Raw genomic sequence first — 25,328 nt, 5'->3', positions numbered from 1 at the left:
CCCACCACCCCCGCGACACGATCACGCCGTCGTTTTTGTCGACGTCCTCGTCGTCGTCGTCGTCGTCGTTGTCGTCGACGTCGTCGTCGTCGTCGTCGTCGTCGTCACCGCCGCCGCCGCCGCCGCCGCCGCCGCCGTAGTCGTCCTTGTTGGTATCTCGTCGACGCTACTACAGCGCCGCCAATCTGTAATGAGAAAAAGAAAAACCGGGGCTCGTTATTTGTTCAGAGATTCGACGATGCTGTGTCCAAAAAACGCCTCCGACGACCGATAAGAGCGACATGCATCGATTAAACGGAGAATGAGCGTTTAATGCTAATGTATTCCAAAGGTTCGTCTATCCGTCCCTCTGGCACATAGATTGTTTTCCTTTCTTCGCGATAACGTTATCGTTGGTTGCTGAACCTGCTATAATTATTTCAAAGCTCGGATGCTCGGAACTCGAGTAAATTTACTCTAATATACGATATACGCGGAAGCGGCCATTTAAATTATTACACCGTTACACGTTCTTTCTCGCCAGATTCCTCGGTATTATTTCTTGACCTGAATTTCAGCAGGAACGTTTGCGCCAGCACGAATTTTATCACGCTTTATTTGCTCGAGGGTGCTGAGAGGGCGTAATAAACGCGTGGCTAACGATCACCTCGTTACGTGGTCCGCGTACACCAAGTTTCGCGGATATTCATGAAAAGATGGCCACCCGTCGCGTCGGGAAACATCAAAACGTCGTGTTTATTTAATAAAGGTTCTCATCGAAGCTCCTGCTATGTGCGGAGTGCGAATCATTTCCACCGGAGCCTTTCTTCTTGCCCTTCTTCCCTCCCCTTTTCCCTTTCATCCACCCTTTCCACTTCCTTTCTTCCTTTATTTCTTTTCCCCCTCCCTCACTTCCTTCCTTCCTTTCCTACTTTCCGTCTTTCTTCTCGTCTCTTTATCTCGTATTGTCCACGTACGTAGATAAATTAAAATTATTTAACCCGAAAACTATAATACGCTTCTGTATAAAAGATATTTGAATAGCTTTGTTTCTCTGTCAAATAAATAACACAAACGGGATTAATTTTGTATAATTCTTAGATACAGGGGATATTCACGGGAAATTATCAACGAACCAATAAACCGAACTTGATCGAACGATTGTTGCGCGTTTAAATAAAACTACCGAAAAGAGATTCGACGATACCGTGAGAACAATACTCAGGAAAATTCGCGTCGAGTTTTTCGTGGCGAGCATACCAGCGGCTCGATAACGACGTTACCCCAACACCGATGGACGTTCGGCAAATTTTCCGTATACGTAGTTATCTGTATGCGGCAGTCGTTGCAACGTCGACGACGTTGACGGTGTTCATTAATTTGCTGAATTAAAAGTAGCAGGGCGTACATCGAACCCCTAATTCCTACGTTCGTGATTGGTCGTATGTATAGCAGGGAGTGCATCGTGGCCAGAGTTTGATGCGTTCGGCGAGACCATCCCTCTACACGTATGTATAGTACGTACGGTGGTTCGCTACGTGCGCGCCTTTAAACGTTATTCGGTTGGAACGGTCAGCGATGCGAGAGAATAATGGACAATGACCAATGAAATATTAATAAAAACAAAAAGGAGGGCGAAGCTTTTGCTGACAGCGGAATAACCGTAACGACTTCTCGTTATAGTCTCCGAGCATATTTTTCGAAAACAGATAATCTGGCTCTACGTCTAAAACTAGGAACATTGTTTGTATTTCGTTGCTTTTAGCTCGAACGTTTCGCAATTAATGCGATTTATCGCTGTGTGTCTCAATGAAAATACGATTATCGATAACGCAACGAAACTGCCGCGATAGTTATTCGTTTGATAACGCGACAAATTGCCGCTCCGTAAACCAGCTGTAAAATATCCATCGATATCGAGCAATCACTTCCGACTCGTCGCCGAAAGAACAATCTCGCAGACAAGTTCGACAACGTGTCATTGAATTGTTTGTCCGCCAGCTGGAAAACACAAAGCCCACTTTACATGCCAAGTCGAAGGAGCTTTCATCCTTTCCGATTCTTACTTAAAAGCCATACACGCTGTGTATAGACACGATCAAAGGCAACAGAAGGAGGACCCGTTTCCCGAAGAGGTACGAAAGGGTGAGCGTAAAGATCTCGCGCGGAGGCACGGAAGAGTCGAAGGGTGCGAAAGACACTCGCAAAATCGTCCCTCGGGATCGACTCTGTCCAAGTCCACTATCTTTTGCTTAATGTTACACAGTTCACGTTTTCTAGGTGGAAAACGTCGCTAGCAATGCTCGTCGCACGGGTGCTGAAACACAAGGGAGGAAATGGATCGATATTCGACCAACTGAAGATGTACAATCTCTGTAGAAAGAGATACGTCAACTATGGACAAAGTATTATCTTCGCTGCAGAAATTCTTTATCGAATACAAATTTTCGCAAACCTCAATTTCTCGACGACGATACGTCCACTCTGTTAAAACAAACGTACGATACACTCCGATTGCGACGCTATCGCTGCTACTAACGATAAGATACAACGGAGCTTTGCTCGGACCGATTTTTCACCGGAGTAAGTTCCCTCATCGCGCGCATTTCCATTTACTATCGGACAAGCAGGGGTTAAGCGCGTTTCACCGGTGGCGCAGGGAATGTAGGTTAAAAAAATAAAAACCCATAAAACTGTCCCGTAGGAGTGCTTGCCAACGATTCGATTTTTGGCGGAGCGACCAGCGACGAGAGGAGAGCGGAAGAAAGAGTAGCAGCAGTCTGTCCGTGTTCCCAGAAAAAGAAAGGCTACCGAGAGAAGAAGAGGACGAAAAGGGATCGATAGCCGTACAACGGGGAAAATCCCGATGGAAAACGCGTGGAAAACGCGGATACGTTGCTCTGGCACTCGTCACGAAGGGTGAGAGAGACAGAGTGAGAAAGAGTGACGAGAGAGAGAGAGAGAGAGAGAGAGAGAAAGAGGCAGAGGGCAAAAGTCGCGGCAGCAGCCAGTCGAGCGATCGAAGGGCGTGGAACAAAACCCAATTAAGTCCGTCGAAGTCCAACTTCCGTCAGGCCGTTACATGGAAAACATTTTCTGGGTGAAACTGGTTAGGCCATTTAAGCTGAGTTCGCGTATAGCACGGAACCGCTACCGTTTCTGAATGCTTGCTTAAAAAAAGAACAAAATGAGCACGGAAAACAAAAATTTGCTCGCGGGTTAGGCTCGTTCGAATTTACTTCCCATACGTCGGAGGAATCGCGAATTCACCGCGAAAAGTAGGTCGAGAAGACAAAAAATGTATCGTTTCGATCGAAACACCGATATAAAAGTTTACCGACATTAAATCGGTATTAAAGTCGGGACTTTTCTTCGCGCGAATATCGGAATCACTCTTCGATATAATAATATTTCAATTATCGACCATTATTCAAAAATACCCGATGATGTTACGAGAACTTACGGGATTCGTATTAATTCGCTCGTGAAACGAATTATAAGCGTTCGCGACGTTCGCGTTTTAAATTTAACGAAATCTATTTAAACGACAGAAGATATACGAGCGCGTTAAAGAACGTAAATTACGTAAAGTTTGCACGATGTTGTTTAAAACCGGTGGCCGAGAGTAACAGAAATTGCGTATAAAACTGAAATCCTTTAAGCTAAGACGTATCGGTGACCTATAGGATAGGTGATGCCCGTGCGATATATACGCTCGTTACAGAAACCTTCACGTGGTCGTGTTTGACCGCACAAACGCAAAAGTAATCTCCCATGTCACCTGCCGTTCCTCGGCAAAATACTTGATGAATCTCCGCGACGCGAAGGCGTTTTTATCGACGTTATCCTCGGGGGATCCGAGTTAGGTATTCCTCTCGCGGCTCTTTTTCAGGCCTGTCCCTCGTCACTCTGCTTCAAGGATTCGACCTTCGATTAAAAGGTTTCGATTCAAAGTGCTCCACCACCAGACTGGAATTGATATCCACACCGTGGAATCGATACCGTGCCGAGACAAGAAACTGAAGACTATAACGAACCATGGGAAATCATCCGCTGCCTGTCTTTGCTCGACAACGAAAGTTAAGAAGCCAACTGTCGTAAACTTCTGTAATATCGTACTTGCGGCGGTCGTTCCATTTACCTCTAGCGATATTTTCGTTTGTAATTTTTAACAGAGGATAAACTAGATGCGCCTCTGGATCGCGAGACTCGCGACGCAAAGTCTTTTCGAGACTTTCGAGGAGAAGTGAAAACTGGTAGCCCGCGTGAACTGGGCGCAACTTCGATTTAAAAACTCAAACAACTTTGACCTAGAACGGAACTGCCTCGTTACCAGGCGATTAATTCAGAACGACTTAATTAGTGTATCTTCGCGTCGAGCGTTTACCGACACATTCGTGCATGCTGATTAGGTGGAAGCAGAGAACTTTGTGAAAAAAGTTTTTTAATCTATTACAAGCCGACACGAAAGGATCTTCTCCTTCTTCGTTGCTGCATTTCAATCTGTTTCTGTCGTGACTGGAAAAGCGTTTCGCGATCGGCCGCGTATCAACTTTTCTGTTGCGTCGATACGATAAATCTCCATTATGATACTACGTCAGAAGCTGAAATCGCAAAGCGGCAAAAGCGCACCTAAAACGTGAGCTCAATGAGAGTTATGCGCCATATACTATATATGTATATACGCGAATGCAGAGATCGCCCTCGGAATAGTTGCTCTTCTGAGATTAGCGCGCTCGCTAATTAGCACGGGTATTACAGATTCGGGGAACTCGAATTGATCAGGTTCGTTTTATCGACGTCGTCCCGTAAACACGTCAACGAGGCTAGTTCCGCTAAATTGGATCCTGTCCTGCTTAAATTCGCTCGATTCGCGCTACCCTTCTCGGATAAAGAAAAATAAACGAGGTAATAATCAAGCCGTGCGCTGCCCGTATATTCTTCCCTCGACTCTACCCGCTACTGTCCTTATTTTAACCGTCGAATAATTAATTCGCCTTTTTTGTTGGCCCCTCATCCTCGTAATGCCTAAATTCTTTATTAACAGCGTAAAAGCCAAAAATGAAGATAGATCATGGTAAAACGTAACATCTTTTTTTTCCGCTCCAACTCGCAACAAGATGAACTATAAAGCGTTGTCGTTGCATAAAATATGAACTTCGATATAGAGATAAAAATAAAATACGTTTTACAGGGATGAATCGAGGAAGAAGATCGGTCGAGTCGTTGCACGATGTTCGAGAGATTTTTATCGGCGTGTTCTATAGCGAGAGAGAAAGCAATTTATAGCTTGATTAGCGAGTTCGAGCGAAGTATCTAACTTATCTCGTGGAGCGTGCAACGAAACTCTTCGAGAAGATGTGAAACACGGTAATGAGCCAGACCGCGCGAAATCCATAAAACAGTTCTGGTACGACGAAGAAAGGAAAAACCTTTTGCAAGTGATAGCGTATGAATGACTGGAATTCGTGCACGAGTTATGCTTGTACGAAGTTCGCGCCAACTTTTATGTTTGCGCGTGTCGTGACGTACAAGCACGATGTACAACGAAAGAAAGAAAAGGAGAGAACAGAGGGAGAAGAAGGGTGGAAAGGACGAGCATGATTTGTGAGACAGGACAATTTCCGCTCGCGGAAACGTGTAACGCACGAGGAACTTCTCTAAGAGTTTCAAGAGAGATGGAGAGATAGACAGCGGAGAAAAGATCGACGAAAGACTAGAAGAGAGAAGTTGCAGAGACGCAATCGACGAGACGTAGGATGAGGACGAGGGCGAAAACGAAGAAGAAGAAGAAGAAGAAGAAGAAGAAGAAGGAGAAGGAGAAGAAGAAGAAAAGAAAGGGGAAGAAAAACAGGCTGGGCCTCACAACGTTCTCTTCGAGAAGGGAAAAAGCGCGCGCCTTAAAATTCCGAGAAATGGGTTAAGGAAACTCCTCGAATTCGCGGAATATAAATCATTTCCGATGGCAGTAATTCGATTCTCGCGCATCTTCGAATCCCTCACTGATGCTTCTTCTTTTTGTCCTATTGCTCGGGAATCCGGCGGAATTACGAGCTGCCCTAAACCCCGACCAGAAGCAGATTCCCGTGATTTATAAAAATTTCATGAAAATCGTCACGACCTATTTCCACTATTTGAAATATTCAAGAAAATCGTTCCGTGTTGGCCGATTCGGCGAGGTAATTACGCGGCGGGAAAAAAATTCTCCGAACCGCGATAAAGTAAAGACGATAAATAGAGACCCGCAAGATCTCTAAATATCAGATGTCGTTATAACGTTACGACGGTTTTATATAAAATTATATTTACGGACACCTGATAACCGAGCATTTTGAGAGCGAACGTCAAAAATCGGGATTTGACGAACTTTGAACTCTGAATATCGATTTGTCCCAGTGACTTCCAAATGTCTTCGGAACGATGGTAGAAGTGAAAGGAATTGGAAAAGAGCAAGAGAAGCGGAATGGAAGGGCGGGGGGAACAGAGGGCAAATGGAAAAGGGAGAGACTGTCGGAAATTTCAATTTGCCGAGGGTGACAGAACGGCTCGCGACGGCATTGCACGATGGCATGCGGAATTCGTAACCGCACTTTTCACTCTACGTGTTCGGGGAAAAAATCGTAACCACCGCGTGGCACGGTACAAGATACGGCTATCCACGTTGTTGGATGCGCACACATACATCTCCGTGAACCAAGTATCGGTTGACTTCCGTTACGCCGAGTCCAAACTTCGTTACATCGTTTCCGAGTTCCAACGGTGCTCCAGGATTTCTACTCGATTTCTCTTCGTCTCTCTCCCTCTCTCACGGTGTTCACCCCTATCGCGCACCCTCGTCTTCGCATTCCCCTTTCACGCGATCGACTTTCCATTCGCCAAGAGAAAGAATGTTTCCTCCGCGACGCCGTTTCGCCATACGGGGTTAGGGTGAAGGGAGGGGGGGGAGGGTGTGGAGGAGGAATTGAATTTTACCTCGATACGCTGGAATGATGATTTGCGCGTGCAAATCCGTTTACGACGATTACAATGGCCCCTGGTAACAGATACGCGAGAACAAAAGGTAGCTCATACGAAAACAAAACTCGGTACAGTCTACAATCCGGACGATGGATGGTCGATCCAACGGCCAAGTTAAAAATCATGCTCGTTTTCTTGCTCGGAAAAATTCCCTCCGATACAATCGCGGCTATCGTTAGTTCTTTGATTTCAAACGATACAACGATCCTGCAGATCGTATCGTATATTTTACACTTTATCCGAATAACGAAGGATTTTTCTTTTTTTTTTTTTCTTTTTTTTTAAAAATTTCAGATCGGATCAAACGAGCATTCGTCAGTGTGTATCGCATTTATTAATTTGCCGAATGTTACTTAAACATAGCTGGGTCGAAATGCTCGTACGGATCGTTAAAAGATACATCGGAAGTACCGAGGAAATGGTTACTTCCCGAAGGAGCTTTTTCGATTTTACGACCGTTGAAAGATTGCAACTATGCGATGCAGGCTGAATTAACGCAGAATAAATCTTGCCACGTGAATAGGAAAATGAAAATTAACGGGCGTGAACGTTGGATACATGTCAAGATGGATATGAAAGTTAACAGACATCGCGAGGCGATTAGTCTGCCAGTCGTCGCGTCACCTTGGTCTATAAAAGAACGAAGAAGAGTCCTTGGAAAAAGTCTGTCGGGCCCTGTATGTCGGTTAGCATGCGAACGAAACACTCAAACTCTTCACTTCCGGTAACCTCGTGATAAAAATAGACCTTCCTATCGGTAAAGAAGGGAAGCCGTGATTTGCACTTGTAAACAAGCGTAGCTATATCGTTCGCAGCTTGCGCGAGTTAAAAGCTTTACGATTCGCGCGAATTCCTCTAAAATGCATATAATCTATGATCGGTAAACGGAAAGAAACTTTTTTCTTTGCGGTAGAAGCACGCTTTTATTGGTATTCTTTGGAAAGTCTAAGTCTTTTAATAGATCCAGCATCTCGGTATTTCACTCGTTTACGAGCTAAGGGAAACTTGCCAGTCGTATTTGCGCAAAGGAAAAGATTTAAGAAAAATTTGCTTTTACCCTGATCGTATTTGACGCGAAAGCTGGGAAGGACCGTCTTCGGAAAAGTTGAAGGAACATCCGCGAAGCTATCTTTTATTTTTAAGGGAGATCGCAGCTCCTAATAAACAGCGAAGGTTTCTCCGGATCTTCGCCCGTGAATCGAAACTTCCTGCCAACAGCAGACATTTTTTCGTGTTCTATGTCGGTAACAGCCGACGCAAAAAAAAAAGAAAAGAAGGAAAGTTTTCGTCTTGAATCAGTTCAAGGATAAAAATAGAGCCCCGAACGAGCCACGTTGTCGACCAGAAACTTGTAAGAGGGTCGTGTAAAAGCGTTACGCATCAATTTTTATGAAACTTGGCGCCTAGATGAAACAGTAAAATATTTTCTACGCGCGTTGTTAATAATTGACAAATATTGGAACAGGCTTCGCAACTTTGTCCGCTATCGTTATCTTGAAACGCGAATTCGATAAGCTTAACCGTGCGAAAGAAAATGAATTAGGTAAAATCGGACGAACAAACCGCGCTCCGTTTTAATAGAAAAATCTGCCGTTAACGGCTCGACCATCGAAAAACGTTCATCGCGAATCGATGCCCTCGACGAACGTTTCGATAAATGCGTGCGAACGGAACGTCGTTTCCCGTCGAATTACGCGTGTAACCTATATATGGGAACGTGTATCGCGAATTCGCGGATGCAGGAAGATTTATATCGGTCTATCTGCAGGTAATAAAAGCACGGACCGAGTATCAAACTTCGATTGGACCGATCAAGTAGGCAGCAGAGGGGAACGGACGCAGACACAGGGTCGAGGGAGTGGTGGATTATCGTCAATGACAAATTGACAGGGTCGAAAATCGACGTACACGTTAGATGCTGCGTATAGACGCAGCTCAAACGTATCGCCAAGACCTGATTTCACGATACGCAATCAAAAATTTGAAGGCGAAAATCTGTGACGCGAAACGCTGGAATAAATGCAAATGTCTCATCGACTTTCATCCGTCTCTTTTTCTCTCTGTATGCAGCTATTTGCTAGTAAACAGCCAACAAAGAGGGAGAGAATGCAAACATTTTTTAATATCACCGCGGGATAAAGTTGACTACGAACATGGAAACATGTTTGGCAAACATTTGAGGAACGCAAACGTACCGTAACGAGAAACGTGACAAACCATTACGAGCAACTATACCTTAAATTGGCAACGAGACAAAGAAACGTTGAAAATTTCGGTGAAAAGAAACGAAGGCGGGGAAATTAAATTGGAAAATAGTTTTTATCGCTGTCGAGAAGTCGCATAGACGATTTCCCGATTAGCGCTCGGGGAACATTTTCTCTTTTTCGCTATTTATACAAAATCCATGTCAAAAAAGCTAAAACACGGCATCGAAGAGAAAGAGGGGCAAAATTAGTCCGAAACTTTCTTAAAACGTATGGAAAGTCAAACCGAGGCACCACCCTCGTCTTTACGCTCTCTTTATCTCTCTCTCTTTCTCTCTCCTTTTTTCTCATTTCCTCCCCTCCTTCGTCGTCTCTGTTGCTCGCATTCGCTATGTTTCCACAACTATTTACGAACCTTCGAAGCACTTCGCTCGAATTAACTGGAAACACGCCTCGAGTGCTGCGAGAAAAAGTTGCGAAGAAAATCCCGATGCATCCGCAACACGTTAGACTGTAAAGTGGCATACTTTACAGACATCGCACGAGGAAAGTAGCTCTTTCTTCTCGCGCCAAACAAATTTTTATGAAACTCCTAGAGAGATTTTCCAGGCCGAAAACGGTTGAAAGGAACGCCGTTAATACAGTCTACAACCACGAGAGCGAATACGAAAACGAAACTACGCGCGGCTAACTACCGCAAGTCCCGGCAGCCAGATCGGACGAAGACGCAAGTTCTTCTAGAAATACGCGTCACAGCCTCTCCCACGGAAGGAACGTTAACGTCCGCTTGGAAAAAGGGCGTAGGGACTATTAGTGGAGGGTAAGAAAAGTGCACGGGACTGTGAGTCATCGAGCACCACATGCGCGATTGGTGGCACAGCTTACACAGATGCGACCAGAAAGGAGCGAGATATTTGTCTACGATACGCGGTTACCCATATACCCGACCGGCCTGTGTCATATTATCCGGCGTATACGGCGTGTCTCGGCAAAAGTCCCGGGAATCAAAAGTCTAATTGCGCGTATCGATACCAGATGTTCGCATCGCTACGCTACCAAGAATGCCATTACGCGTTGTATACACGTGACGAAAAAAGATTTCGCTGTAAAAATAAATCGAACGCGAACGCCCGTAAAGAAGATACATCGAGATTAGTGCGAGCCAGTAAAAGAACACGCGTGGAATTTCCGTGCAAATTCGCGACAGCCAGAGCACGCGTGTCTGCTTCGGGGCATAAGTCCGATATACCCGTACGGTGGTCGCGTGACGCCAAGTTCAGGCGCAATGGAGCATCTTCGAAATTTCTTAACGATGAATTATTCATTCGATCGGGAACGATTCGACGAGGAATAAAATTCTTCGATGCGGGAAGATCGTCCCCCGAGCGCGGAAAAATTGATTCGGCGACGGCACCGTTGGCCCTGGCGCCATCGCACACGGGTTCCGACGTCGGCTTCGTGGTTGCGGAGTTTGGCTTTCTCGAGCGAAGATGGGACGGGAACGACGTTACAAAGGGCCCCGCGACAGACGGTAGGCGCGGCCCGATGAAACCGAAAGAGAAAACCTCGTGCGCGGCAAGAAGGCAATCGAAGAGAGGAGAACGACGCGTCACGACGAGCAGAAGAGAAAGGAAACGCAGGCCAAGAGGCTGCAAAGCCGTGGGTAAGCCGATATAAGCAGAGTCAATTTCCAGCGAGTGTTCGAGCAGGAGGAAAGGATTTTGCTTGCACGACGACAAAAAGGCAATATTCCGTTCAGGGCCGGGCACGAAGCTGTAGTCAGAGAAAGAGGGATACGAAGCGCGAACCAAAGAGGAAGAATCGCGCGAGAAGCACTACCTTTGTTCTTCGAGACTTACCTAGATACTTTTCAATAAAGTTACTTGGCACCCACCACCGCGCCGCCGTCAAAACTTCTCACTCCACGAGCGAATCGACCGAGGAAACGGTGGACCGTCTTCAAGCATAACGACCGATCGGTTCTGCGATTTCAGCTGGAGCAGAAATATTTTCAGGAACGCCGTAGAAGAATACGACTGCGTATCTCGCGTTATAGTTATACCCGATTTCGTATTCTTTGGATATCCGTGCCAAGTATCGCGCGTGACTATCGAAAACCGTGGCAAGTCGTTGTATGTTGCCGACGCAACAACGCACCGTTCAATATTTGAAACTTTAATCCGACCACCGAACTTTCAGACGATGCTCGGAATTCGAAAAACAGATCGCAGATACATAGCGTTCTAGGGGCGAAGCGGTCAACGAAAGAGTCTCTTCGACTTCTTCTCGCGGCCGTGAATTATCACGAAATACAACATTTAAAACATCTCGGCAGACGAGCGAAACGCGCTTCACAATCTAAGATCGTGGCGATATATCAGAACATCGAGGATGTGGCTGACATCGACCGTTCTCGTATCTCCTCGCGGAAGGCGTTGAATATTTAAAAATTGTAATCCACCGGTGAAAACGCTGGCACGATGCCGACGCTCTCGGGGTAGCCAGCTCAAAAATCGAATACTCGCTAGAGTGAAATACCGTGAAGCGGTCGCTAACGAGGAACACCGGAAACATCGAGCCACGTCTCGAGGCAAAATCGTGGAAGATTATCTCGACGTTAGGTTGCCAACGATACCATCCGGCAGCAAAGCGACGATTCCATTTGGTCGCCACGCTTCAAACTCCGAATCGCTGCGTTACCGGTCAAGGTTCGATGCACGATCGAGTCGGAGCCTGAAACGGTCATTGCCGGACAACGGCATCTACCGTAGATGGTAGAATGGATGGTAGAATGGTTTCAAACGATTACACGAATTTTGTGACGTCAGGACGCGATCGTTGCTCCAAACTGGACGGAGCGTACAAATCTCTCGTTGTTTCTCAATTTCGATGTTTTTCTTTTTTTTTTTTTATTTAATAATTTCAATTCACAATTTGTCCAATTTGGACATTTGGTGAATTTTTTTAGCTGTTTGATTATCGCGTGGGTGGCTACCTCCAGCGGGCTACATCCTTTGTGTAATTTCGATGTTTGCCGCTAAAAGCGGGACGCGTTTCGAAAAATTCCTCGCCGAAGAATACCGTGCCATTGTTGTGCGAACATGGGCGAAACCTAATTTATCACGAAACGTCGTATAAAATGTAATTTATCCGAGAAGATCATTGCGATATTAGAATATCGAGGGAACGCAGCTGAGATCGATCACGTATATAAACGTGCTCGCGTCGAAAGTAGAGGAAGAGCGAGGGCGCGCACGCGAGAGAGAGAGAGAGAGAGACAGACAGAGAGAAAGAGAGAGAGAGATAAAGAGGGGGCAGAGGCGCCTGGTATTCTCAGCAAAAACGATGCATTGTTGAATATTTAAAAATTCTAATATGAAAAGCCTCGGCGTATCGACGATGTTTTCAGCATCGTTCGACGAACCGATCTCGTCGACGGACGAGAAAGAGGAAGGAAGCATAGGCGTTTCGGTTTTCAGCAGGCATCGAGGATGGAAATACGAGCGGCCCTCTTGTAAATGCAACCTCGGTAGAGAAGGAGGAGGGGAAAAGGGAGGGAGACGAAGAGGCTACCTTGTTGCAGCACGATGTGCAGATGCACTCGGCTAACACCGTGCACCGCGCCCTCATTCAATGCATGGCATACCGGTTGCATCGACTTTTCTGTCTGATTTTTGCCCGCTGCTTAACTCTTTCGAGTCTTTTCAATATCTTTTGCCAGCGCCGTTCCGCTGCGCCTTGTATTTGCCGAGCTTAATACATACCTATCTTTTTCTCTGTTGCGCGATTTTAATCCTTTTAGTTCCGAACGATATCGCATAATGACGTGGCTGTTGGCTCTGACAGCCAGCTAATCCCTACTGGTCACGTATAATTAGTGAAATTAAACGTGGCCAGCGTATCGGCCCGACAGGGTGGAAGGGTTAATTACACGGCGTTAATTTTTCGTTCGATACCGAACGAGATGAATGATACGCGTCGTACCGAACGGTGTCGGCAATATGGGAAATTCGACTAATTTTTACTTTTAATCGTCTACCGAATACCGCGTGTCCGCTGACTTTCCATCGATTCTTCGTTATTTATATCACGGATTTTACAGGCACGCGCGCTTACGACATTACCGAATAAAACGGTCTCCAAGTTTACCGTTTCATATTCGAGGAAACATCGCGTCGCAGCCGGCGTCCCATATTTCACAAAAGTGTGTTTCGATGTTTCCCCTCCTGATAGGAATTTCTCGCGCCGTGCCGCGCCGCGCCGCGCCACGCTGGCTAAAGTGACCCCCGAAGATGCACCGCGACGCGACATAGCGACGGCCCACCCTCTTCCTTTACATCCAAACTAACGAGCAAAACGCGTCCCGAGATCATAAAACGAAGGCAACCATCGGAACTTTTTTTCCTGTACCTTTTTCCGCGCTTATTGTTAGTATCCAGTTACGAGTATGGAAAATAAAACTCCAACGGTCGACTTCGTATCGCGCGTTCGACATTCTCCAATTCTCGAGGATATTTCGAGTTGAAACGTAAGACATCGAGCAAGAGGCGGCATTCGAAGGCTTGCGTGTGCAAGATGGAGACGCGAAGTCGAAGAGAGTATTCCCCTTCCCCAAGCTGCAAAGAAGAGCACTGACGAAAGAAAAAGAAAAAAAAAAAAAAGAGAGGAGTAGCGTTTCACGAATCTCCATTGCAACGTCTCTTGATCCAAAGAGAAGCCTGCCAACTGGGCAAAGTAGCTCGTTGTCCCGCGATGCGAAGGGTGAGACGTCCCGACGACAAGGCGCCCGCGCTCGCGCATCCGACATACGATCTTCGACCACGTATACGCGAATAAATTGCACGCGATATAACGACCAAGCTGCAGACCGTGCAGAGGCAATAAACATACAAATCTATTAGCCCGACGGTTACTTCGTTGTGGCCAAACTTTCGTAGCGTGGATTTATGCGGAAACGCGTTATACCCGGAATCGACTTCACTTTGCGATCTTGCTGGCGCGAAAATGCGCAAGTTGTGTCGCTCAGCAGGTATCGAGACGCGTAAAACAAACTGAAATCGCGACGTCGGAAGATAGCGACGCGGAGAGCGTCCTGGTTGCCGATCAAACGCGTAGCGTTCCGAGATATTCGATTACAACGAAAGCGGGCTGCTGCGAGCAAAAACACTGGAGACGGAATTAAAGGCAGTTTGGTTCCAGAAGGGGAAAACACCCTGGAGGAAATAGCGCGTGCGAAACAACTAAAGTAGTTACGAGATTTTCGATGGCGCATAGCCAATTTTCGTCGCGACAAAATGTGTTCCTGTTAAATTAGTTTTTGCCGCGTGTGCGCGGCACTTGTACGGAAATGGCGCGTACCGAAGACGAGGCCGGGAACAAGGACGCGAATAAGAACGAGAACGGGAAGGACCGCACGTAACGTTCGAATACACGCAATTTCTTTCGCGTGAGTGCGCCTCATTCGTTACCTATGCATCCACCAACGGAAAGCATGGCAGTCACGAGGAAAAAAAAGAAACTCCGAGGAAGCCCATCGTGCAGCGAACCCAGCCGATGGAATCTTCCCGGCAACCGTAGGTCGTCGGTTCAGGCGTTCCGTGGTACGAAACACGAACAGAACTCCGCACACGTGTACAGGAAGAATCGCACGCGCCGCCCACCCCTCGCCACTATTTAAGCACCATCGTCTTTTCAGGCGTTAACTCGGTATTTAACCTAAATTGCCCGAACGCAGATTCATAGGGAGCGCGTGTAAGTAACGTCGAAGGCACGCGTGTTACGATTTGCACGGGTCACGAGCCACGGGGATAAGTTAGCGGGGTTAGTAGCGCGGTAAGTACAAAGTGCACGGGATACACGTGCCGTATCGAACTCGAGCGTCGCACCGCCACCCCCAGAAACTTATTCGTACAAATCGTCTTACTTTGGATTTCCGAGTTACTCCCCGTCCACGGATAAGTTCTTTTTTCGAGCACACCCCACAGCGTGATCCTCGCAACGCCATCGAACCGTCCGTCTGCCACGTAATGTCGACTCGTATCCGCGTTAATCCACTGCGATGTGCGGCCATTTTTCACGTTCAAGCGTGTAGCACGCGTGCCATCGAGAAACACATAACGGTGCTGTATGCATCGTAGTTTGATTCAGTGTGCAGAGTGGTAGAGCATAGAGGCGCATAGAGGCGCATAGAGGCAAGAGATTCAAAGCTATTCCGCGTGGAGCTAAGTGCTGGCTAAGCATTTCTCTACACAGCGAATAATACAAGGAATAATGTCAACTGGCGAGCGGAGGAAGGGAGAGAGCCGAAGCCGAGAAGGAAGCAGAAAACCGCGTCACCGAGAGATAGAAGCGGAGGAAAATAGAAGAAGTCGACGGGGCGCCAACGATAGGACGATTTCTTTTTTCATAAAGCTTCACACTGCTCGACGGGATAAGACTCCTAGCTTTGGTGCTAACGCGAAATGAATGGCGGCACGGATAACGGGCGGAGATTATATTATGCATCGTTAAGTACGAAGATAACAAAAATAGCGGAGGAGAAACGAGTTCCGTCGAGGCGAGTTTAATTTGATCGCTTCTTAAGCGTTCGCGCAAATTTCACGTAGGTTAACGCGAAAGCTTTGGAATCGTACGTCCACGGAAGGGGGGAGGGCCGTGTGTTTCTCTCCATGTAAAAGTCAAGGCGATCCAGATAAACAACGTCGAGGAAGAAACGACGAAAAGACGCGTTAAACGATGAAACGAATTTCGGCGGAGACGGTTGTCGCGGCGAAAGTACATCGCCCGCTGGTGGAAGTTGTATCGCGACGCGATGAAATTATTCCAGAGAAACTAACAAACCGGAAGAGAGAAAGGTAAGAGGGGAAGAGCAACAGCGAAAGAAGATTCCGCGAGCGTCGCGAGCTAGCGAGTCTGGAAACGATAAATATATCGCTAGTCGCGTGCATACGTCTAACTCGTTGCGTCTCGTTCACGGTGACGCACATCTCGCGCGAAACGCAAGAAGTAATTACGGGGAACGTTCGCGCAAAAGAGCAAGCGGACGGAAGAACGGAATATATTACAACTAAGCGTACAAGGAGGGAAAAAAACATGGGGGTGAATAGGCCTCGAAGCGCACCTCACCGTGCCACCGATCTTTTGCACGAGCGTGTACGAGCACGGATTCGCCGCGTATCTCTTTATATAATTTCTCTAACGATAACATATAGTAATTAGTCGTACAGCGACGAGCATTTGAAGGTTCAACGAGCTCCGAACGAGTTTTCGAGAGAAGAAGGAAAACCGGAAAAACTCCGTTTGCCCGATCTCCTTTTCCTCTTTGCGCGACTTTGTCGTTACTTGAAGTACGTTGCAATTTTTACGCGCAATCTCGGTACGCTCGAGAAACGATGAAAAATCGAAAGCCGCGTAAATATGGGCTCCGACAGGCTTTATTGGTAAGCTTGCGTACGCGATCGTCGTTATACAGCCGGAGAATAAAGCCATAACCGTAATCGTGTGTTTAGAATTTGATGGCTATAGGTAGCATATTTATGAAGTACGAGGCAGGACTAAAGTTCCGATTACCACGCATGCATATGGGTCAACTGTACGTAATCCCTGATGCAGAAATTCATCGTACACAATATACATAGGTGCACGTCGTACGCTTGTATATACGGCACGCGTGAATTTCAATAACATATACGCGCAAGGTTTTGTATAGAGAAACGAGGTCAAAGAGAACCGCTCTGATCGATCAAATTATCGCAGCAAGAAACTTTCTCGTTAATTGCATGAAGAAACAAGTAGATTCGTTATATCTCGAAGGAAAACGTGAAACGTTCGAACAGCACGCCGGTTACTATGTTAAACACACGTGGAGTAATAAGTTCTTGTACTACAAACATATATCGTGTCGCGTTTTCCTAACTTTGTAGTTTAGTCATACAGGACTTAAAACTGGCATTCTCAGATTTCTAGCGCATGGCCCTTAAAACCCTGGGAATTTCAAGGTTGTTTTCATTCAAGGACATTCAGAAATCTGTCCTTCGTGTTTTCATTCATGAAAGCGTCCCTTTCCTTCCGACCTGCGATCATCTTCTCCTCTTTTTGTCACATTTGTTTTCTCTACGTTTCAACTGTCCCTTTATTAGCGGAACTCTCTTTTCGGCGGTTGCTCGGTCGCTTTTGTCGCTGAAATTCCGTTTCTAATCTTGTTCGGGATTTGGAATGGTCATCCGTTTACGACTCGAACAGCACATCTGTTTTTTTTTTTGGGAAAGTCCGAATTTCCTACCTCTCAAACTGTAAACTTTACGATACAGACCTCATCAAGAGCCTAAGTGCCCGTTGGGTCCGCTCTAAAGTAAACATCTGGTATCAATCAGCAACCTCAGATATATACGCGCACGAGGGTACACAATTACAAGATTGGAAGGAATAGATTGCCATCCCATAAAAACCATAATACGAAGGAAATCCCAGGGGACGGAGAATTAAAATATAAGGACCAGGCGAAGCTTCTTCAAGGAATTTTAAACCAGTCTTCATCCGAGCGTCAGACTCTTCGTCTTATACTAAACAGTGCACATAAATCAATTATGCATAACATTACTCGGCATCTTTGATGCATTTCCACCTTGAGCGTTAATAGCGTTCACGGTTCGCGATGTCAACCGATCAGTTGCAACCTGGACTGATCGTCGTCACCTAGTTGAGCAGTCGCGACAAATTTCTTTTTTTGTTTTTCGTTGCTAGAGTTGTTTGTTCCTTGGAAGTCCCTGGACGCTAAAATTCCTTCTCGATGGAGAAGCAACGTAAATATATAGGGCGAAGTGCCGACAAATACGTACAACTCCATTGTTCGTGGAGATTCGAGATTGACGTTGTTCACGGACCCGTTAGGGAACTCCTTACAAACGTTTACACGACTCACGTAGTCGACGATGATGGTTTTGAAGTAAATGATCGTTAGTGACCATGCTGATCGAAACGATACCATTGAGCGAACAGCGTTCGCAGCAGGTAATTTGGCGAAGGAGTGGCAATTGGTTAGTTCAGCTTCTAACATCTCGACTCTTGTAAAAATCGAACAGGTAGAAATAGATTTGAGATACGAATTGTACCTTGTCTCGCGATGCTTAACCCGAACTAACATCCGTTTGCCGACAGGTTTATCTCTCCTGTCTATCTGATTATTCGATACTAATGTATATAAAGATCCATAGTAGCGAAATTCGCGTGGATTTTCAATTCTAATCTACACGCCTCGCATTCACTAACCATCGCATCGTTGCACGACCTAATCCTCCTAATGTCGCTGTATCGTGAAAAATTCTATACATCGCGTTAAACGAAGAAAGTAAAGCTAGACAGACAGATAGATAGATAGATAGATAGTTTTGGCTAAATATCGATCGCATCCGGATACAATGCTACCGTAATTCGACGAACAAAATTAACGAAGCGATTGAATGGATACAGAATAATCCTAACAGCGACGCAACGTGTGCCAGTCCAGATAAAGACCGGATCCTTTCTCGTTGACTGGCAGAAGGGAAGCCTTCACGGTGATTAAGTCGCGTCCGAAAGTACAGCAACGCTGCCGTCGCTATTCGAAGGGGCCAAGGGGAAAGCCAGAGTGGAGAAGACCGAAATATCGACGAAATCGGTGCTACCCCGACGTCTGCATGAATGCTTAACGCATTCGGTTTATCTCGCTCTTTCCGTTCGTTGCTTCCTGCGTTCCGGTCCTCGCTTTTACCAGCCTCTCCCCTGCACCTTTCCCTTAACGCGAAACGTTTGGGAACATCGTTTTCACCGCACGCTCTCCTCGATTTTCAGCAACAAGCTACAAACACCTTGATTCTGCCTCGGCACATTATATATTTGAAAAGTTGCGCAGTATTTCGCAAACGATACACGAGTAAAAATATATCCTCGTTTACTGGGAAATATCCGGAAACAGAGATCGGGGCCAGTCTCGACGAAAATCGTTTGGTATTCTTGGTCGAAAGTCTCTTCCAATATTCTCGAGCAGAACACTTCATCGATTTTTCCCTAGTGCACGGAAACGAGCTGTAAATTCACCGGGTATCATGATGCACGATCTAAGAACGCGATAAATCCTGTTACCAGCACCGTGACTTTTCGTTTCTGCTCGTGTCGCGCCTTTCTAGCATGCATTTTGGTCCTTCCCATATGGATTCTTTAAATTCTTTAAAGCACCACCACCGGAGTCCTTCGTCGTTCCGGTTTATACGGACGAAACACGGCGGCGTGTCTTATTCTTCTGCGTTTCTTCAAAAAAATGCGCGAGTCCGGTTCTCCCAGTAACATTAACGCGCTACTACCATCGGGCGCTGACAATTACACGCGCCCTCCTGTCGTTGCAAATGTCTACAATTTCTCATACGAAAGAAATTTTGTTACTATTTCGTGAGAAACTGTAATTGCATGAAGCAGAATTTACAGGTGCGCGCAGACCGATTTGCCCGTTTCGACTCGACGCCCTACGCGCGTCTACAAATAAGTTAAACCGATAACGGGGCGGAGCTTTCGCGAGCCGCGGCTTCCCGGTATGCATATTCCTCGATTTTCTCCGAGATACTTCGACAAAGTCTTCGACGTTGTGTAAATCGGCGTTTGTTTGCGTGCAACAACCAGTGCACCCTTTCGTTACTCGTCGTTTCTTTCTTTCCGTTTCCCATCCGTCGGTGTGTCTTTCGTTTCATGCAAAGTTCCACGGTCGTAACTTCGTTTGTACGCGGAGAAGCAAATGTTATTTACGAGGGAAGCCGATGTCGTTTCTTCCTGGTGCTCTTAGTCGCAGCGCCGACAGTGGCAACAGCGACCAAGTGACAGTCGACGACACAGCCCGCCGAATCAGCGATTCTGATTGGAATTCCTTCTGTTCCAATCAAACTTCTATTTTCTACGGGGCTGTTGTCGCGCGACTATAATGGTATCCAACAGCGACAAGGAAGAAAGACAGGAACGAGAGAAACACGTGGTCGCGAGAATTAAACAAGAGACAAGAGGAAATTCGTGATACGCGGTGAAAACTATACAGCGGTTCGATCTCCAGCGAATCGTCGTGAAAAGAGATCGGATCGTTGGCTAAAAAGATTTCTCGCAAGACGATGGTCGTGGAGCGATTCGAAAGTGCGTCGGACGCCTTAACGATAGACCGCGTTTGGAAGCTCGACAAAGGCAGGTATAGCGACGCAGAGGGACGGATGGAAAATCTGGTAGAGGGTTCATCGAGTTCGATCGTTTGCGGCGACCGATTGGAAGAAAACAACGAGCGTCGAATCAGAGGGAAGCTATCACGATCTGCATACGCGCGACGATAGGCACACGAGATATCCGCATTGCGGTTACACGAGCTTTTTAACACTTTGTGCCTGTGCATACGCGAGTGTGTACGATACGCACCACCGCAGCCAGTAAACATCAAACTTGTGTGCCGGTGACTGCCTGTGGGTGTCGTCCTATGCAAGCACAAAAGCGAGACAGGGACAGGGAGGCGAATGGATGAGGACGACGATTACGCCCGGAGAGAGAAGCGGAGAAAGAGGAAGGAGGATGGGAAGAGGGGTTGGCAGTAAGCAGAGGGGTTGACTGAGAGAGCAAGCGAGGGCGGTGTATTTGTGAGAGAAGGAGAGGTCAAAACACGATATTAGGTTTGGACCTGGTCTATGTATGTATACACATATGTACCGACGGTGGAAGATCGCGGTACTAAACGCGTGCGGAACGCTCGGTACGCCCCTGGAATTGCATCCATTTTCGAGAGAGACCTCAGTCTCCACTGATAAGCTATACACACGCGTCTACATTGCCACGGAGTAATATATAGGCGAGGTGAGATGTCGGGATGCATGCGCGATCCCGTGAAAGTCGTAGTCGAGCCGATTCACGAGCAGCTTTCAAGCTGCCACTAGGCAACACCGTGATGTAGGTATTTGCTCCTACGATAGCACGGACCAACCTATCGACGGAAAACAGCACCGGAGTTTGTCCGCGCCACTATTTTCGCTGATCATCTCTGACACTTGGTCAAATTTATCGCGCACCTTAGAAATTCTATCCGCACTCGCATCTCGCGATTCCGTAGTTGCAGCAACCGCACCGCTTCCGGCTCGCACGTTCTACAAACGCGATCGAAAATTCCTACCTAACAATACCGTTATGTATATCTTTTTTTCACGTCTGGTACACAATACGCGGAACGCGCTCGACGCAAAAACGGGGGCACAATTTCAAGAATTCTATTCGTTCGCCCGTCAACGTTCGACGACCGACGACTACCTGACTTTTCATTTAAAACAAAAACGAAAAAAAGGGGGCGGAGCGAGGTGAGGGAGGAGTGAAAAAAAAAGGAAAACTATTTAAAAAACGGAGGAAAAGGAGAAAAAAAGGCGAAATACGATGCAAATTCAGCTCTCTATATACCGCGGGGTTAATTTCGCACGGGCAGGGCGTCAGGATCCTGTCACAGCGAGGTCTATGGCCGCAAGATTGGCAAAAGGACGAGGGGAAAGGGGAACAAGAAAGCTTCGATTGATCGCGCAACCAAGAACGATCAGCTAGCGACGAAAACGACGTATCCCTGACCGGCCTTGAACGGGCGACTTTGATGGAACGACCAACACACTGGAGGCGCATCTTTCGCGATACGCTTTCGCTTCTTTTCGCTTCTCTCTTTCGTTCGCCCTCTAGCGAACGAAAGTTTTTCTCGTGGCAAAAAGAATTTCATCCGGCAGCCGGTTAACGGCAGTTTTACGAATCGGCTTGCCCGGACGCCGAATCGACCCGGCCCCGTGTGTCCCTGAATAGAACCGCTTTTTTACGAACCAACAAAATGGCTCTACGTCGAAACCCCGGCTCTGGAAAAACTGTTATTGTGGCGATAAGTTTAGCTTTTTTAATACACCGCTTGTCCTTCTATCACGATATATATTGGCTGACTTTCCCACTTCCCGCCACCCTGTTTGTTGTCGTCTTTCGGAAGCGACGTTCTTTATTTTTATTTATCGCGTTTCGAATCTAAGACGCAAACAGACGTACTCGATCGAAGGTATTTGATCGCGAAACGTCGAGAACACGTGAAGGACGCGTCTAAAGCGGAAGGGACACAGCCGAGACGGTAATCTGATGGTCGGAGGGAGAAAAAATAAAACGAACGGTATTTCATCCCTTTAAACTCGACGGAACGTCGAAGAAACACGGAACAACCCTGCGAGGAAGAGATCGAGAACAAACGGCTTAAGGTGGCCACCCCCGTCGTCTCCCTGTTCCCCTTTGTCCGGGAAGATCGCGTTATCGGTCGACAAAATATTGTTATCGTGCCGTAGCGATGGTGAATCACTGATGCGAGAACCCGGCGTACAAAGGGTGCCGTGCAAAAGGAAAGTCGATAACGATTGACCGGTAAACGTATTGACGAGGAGCATCGACGCGAGGGCCAAAGCGAAACGGAACGAGAAATCGTGGCGAACATGAGACCACTACCTCCAAATACGCTACGGCATTGCCACGCGAATCACCAATCCGAACTTTCCACGTAATCCAAGTTAGACTACGATCAAGTACCTACGACTTTGACGCGTCGAAACACGCGTAAATATTGCCCACGTGATTATCGCCAAAAATTCGTTCCCATCCGGTCCCTTCCCGGCCACACTTCGGTCCATGTTTTCCCAGAGGATGATCCTGTAACCCCGTTTCCAGTTGGTATTGCGATAAATTAACGCGGTTAAAGAGACACCAAGTTACGTATACAATTATCGTAGACGACGTAACTGCCGAGGGAATCAGATGACACGTGTTTCGCTCGGTTAAATGGCGCAACCTCAAAACTAGATAACTCCGTGTCAATTTAGCGAACGTAAATAGATTGAAGGGATTCGTTGAATTTCAACCAAGTTTCCGAAACACGTAAGAAACATGCGATACTTGCAGAGTAATGACCGTAATCGTATTAACGTCGTCGACGATTGGCCGTACCTTAAAACTGACGGATCGAAAACTACCCTCGACTCGAACTCGAAGACGCGATACGAATAAACGCGGCGAGACAGCGGTGTACCCGAGTGTTTTGGAGCTTGTCCATATAACAAATATACGGAAAGGCCATTTATCGAGGACACGTTTACAGGTTTCGGATGGAAAGAAGAAAAGAGAAAAGAATACCTTTAAGGGAAGACTCGGATTCGTAAGCGAGCATTCGCAGATAGCGAATGCAACATAACGAAGGTAGCGAACGAAGAGTACGCGGAAAGGGAATTCACGTGTCTTTCCATTAATCTCCATCGGCACTGGTTGAAAACGGGTTGCACCACGGCTTGCGCCCAAAATCAATACGGCCCTGCGTGTAATCGCATTTCCCATTATTAAAGATGCTTGACTGGTATGTACAAATGCGATTGTTCCTATAGTGTACCGCGTTGATAAATATTCCGAGAATGCGAGGAGAACCAACAATCACCGGATAACGACGTCGCTCGTGTCAGCTTGTACCGATGAACGACGGAGACGACGATGCTTTTGTTACAGGCAAGCACGTAGCCTGCATTAGCGTTACACGACAACGGTTATAGTAGCTGACAGAATTCCAAGAAGTCAAGAATCGACGGTTCGTCGTTTCATCCTAGAGAAAAAATCCTTCCTACCTACCTATATTATAGGGACTAGGACAATGGCCGGAATTTTTGGATCCTGCGAATCGATTACAGATATATACTTGGATACACGAACCGCGAGACCCTGTTAGTGAGTTTAACGCACCTTCCACAATTTACCCATGCGTGGAGCGCCTCTATTTTCCTCCGTCTACATTTATCGTTTACCAACTAGGTACATTGCATAAAACACTTTGGTAATATTACGAGATAAAACAGATTTCACGGCGGGTAATTGTTCCTTTGATGCTCGACCTTTTTCTACCGTGCGGACACTGGCGTGTTCCCTTATATATTAATCGAGAACGCTTTTATCTCGTGACCACCGAGGATATAACGTCACGAGGAAAGTTCATATTATGATCGTCGAAATGATTTGCAGCACAGTGTCAACGGTGTCGTCGACACTTTCGAGGTTTACGTGTGCTTCTGCGTGCGCATACAAATATTTGATGCACACGTACTTACGTGGCTTCGGACTGTCCGAAAATTCAATGCCGCCGTCCATACCGATACAGGGGAGAGATTTTGATCGCACCGCGAACCTAACGAATTTCGATCTCGATACGCCGTGTTACAGGGGGTTTCTTATCGAAATTGTTTTCTAACTCGGGCTATGTTGATGAGTCACACGTCCTATGAATGAAAACTCACTGACACGCTTCATTCTTACGTTATCCTCGTGCCGCTCGAAAATCATTCGGTTCGCCGGAAATGAACGTTCTAGAAATGATAGGGATACGTGCTTTTTTTTCAAATTTCCGTTAGATAAAATGCGTATATCGCTTCGAACGATAAAGCACGGAGAAAGAGAAATAATGGACGAAACACGCTCCGACTACATATTTGTATTGAAATTACAGACGTACACCATGCTTGTTACAGAGGGTAATGAACCCCGTTAGTTTGTATCGGTTTTCAGAGAAAGAATCGACTACTGAAATATACATATATCGGTGAAAGTAAGCAGTGGCGTTCATTGTACTCACCGCAATGCAGTGACCTCCACGCTTGTATCATGCAGAGCTTCCCTCCTTCGTCGCAGCGAGACTCGTGAAACAGGGGTTGAACAAGGGCTGCTGTTCGTGTCAGGAACCACCGCATAACCAACAGTCACGTTTCTATCAGCACATCGGTTCGTAGAACGGTCACTTTCTACACCGCACCACACGCGTTCCTATCAAACCAACGAAAACAAACTACCGCTTACTTTGTAAAGAAACATCAGCAGCCGCAAGAAACGCGGAAACGGAAAGTTTTTCGAGCTTGCAGGGCCGCCGAATCGATGTGTGATGTTACACTTCCCAGCTGTCTTTTTTGATTCTGCGGATGTGCCCGCCACTATCACCATCTGACGACAACTCTTCCAACTATTCCGTTCGCGAGCCGCCGCGAATATTCGAATGATTAATCAAAAATCGACGACCAAGTATTCCAATCTAGATACCTGTAAACGCGG

The 25,328-nt window shown here is 46.6% G+C and overlaps 1 protein-coding gene across 1 annotated transcript; it reads right to left on the bottom strand.

Moving 5' to 3' along the window:
* Window positions 1-21: 21 nt before the first annotated feature.
* On the bottom strand, window positions 22-25,269 carry LOC122566629 (C-type lectin domain-containing protein 141-like). The gene is made up of 2 exons (XM_043724186.1): window positions 24,859-25,269; window positions 22-185 (listed from the first exon to the last, which is right to left on the bottom strand). Exons 1-2 carry the CDS (start codon window positions 24,971-24,973, stop codon window positions 22-24), a joined length of 279 nt encoding a protein of 92 aa, XP_043580121.1. The 5' UTR covers window positions 24,974-25,269.
* Window positions 25,270-25,328: the final 59 nt, after the last annotated feature.

This window comes from Bombus pyrosoma, linkage group LG1, assembly GCF_014825855.1.
Source record: "Bombus pyrosoma isolate SC7728 linkage group LG1, ASM1482585v1, whole genome shotgun sequence".
NCBI lineage: Eukaryota > Metazoa > Arthropoda > Insecta > Hymenoptera > Apidae > Bombus > Bombus pyrosoma.
The sequence above is the reverse complement of the archived record's forward strand: the minus strand, read 5'-3'. Positions and strand labels throughout refer to the sequence as shown.

Coding starts and splice junctions, on each gene's coding strand:
- LOC122566629 (XM_043724186.1), bottom strand. CDS start 24,973: ATGCGGTGGTTCCTGACACGAACAGCAGCCCTTGTTCAACCCCTGTTT. Junction 186..24,858: donor GTGGAGGTCACTGCATTGCG/GTGAGTACAATG, acceptor TTCTCATTACAG/ATTGGCGGCGCTGTAGTAGC.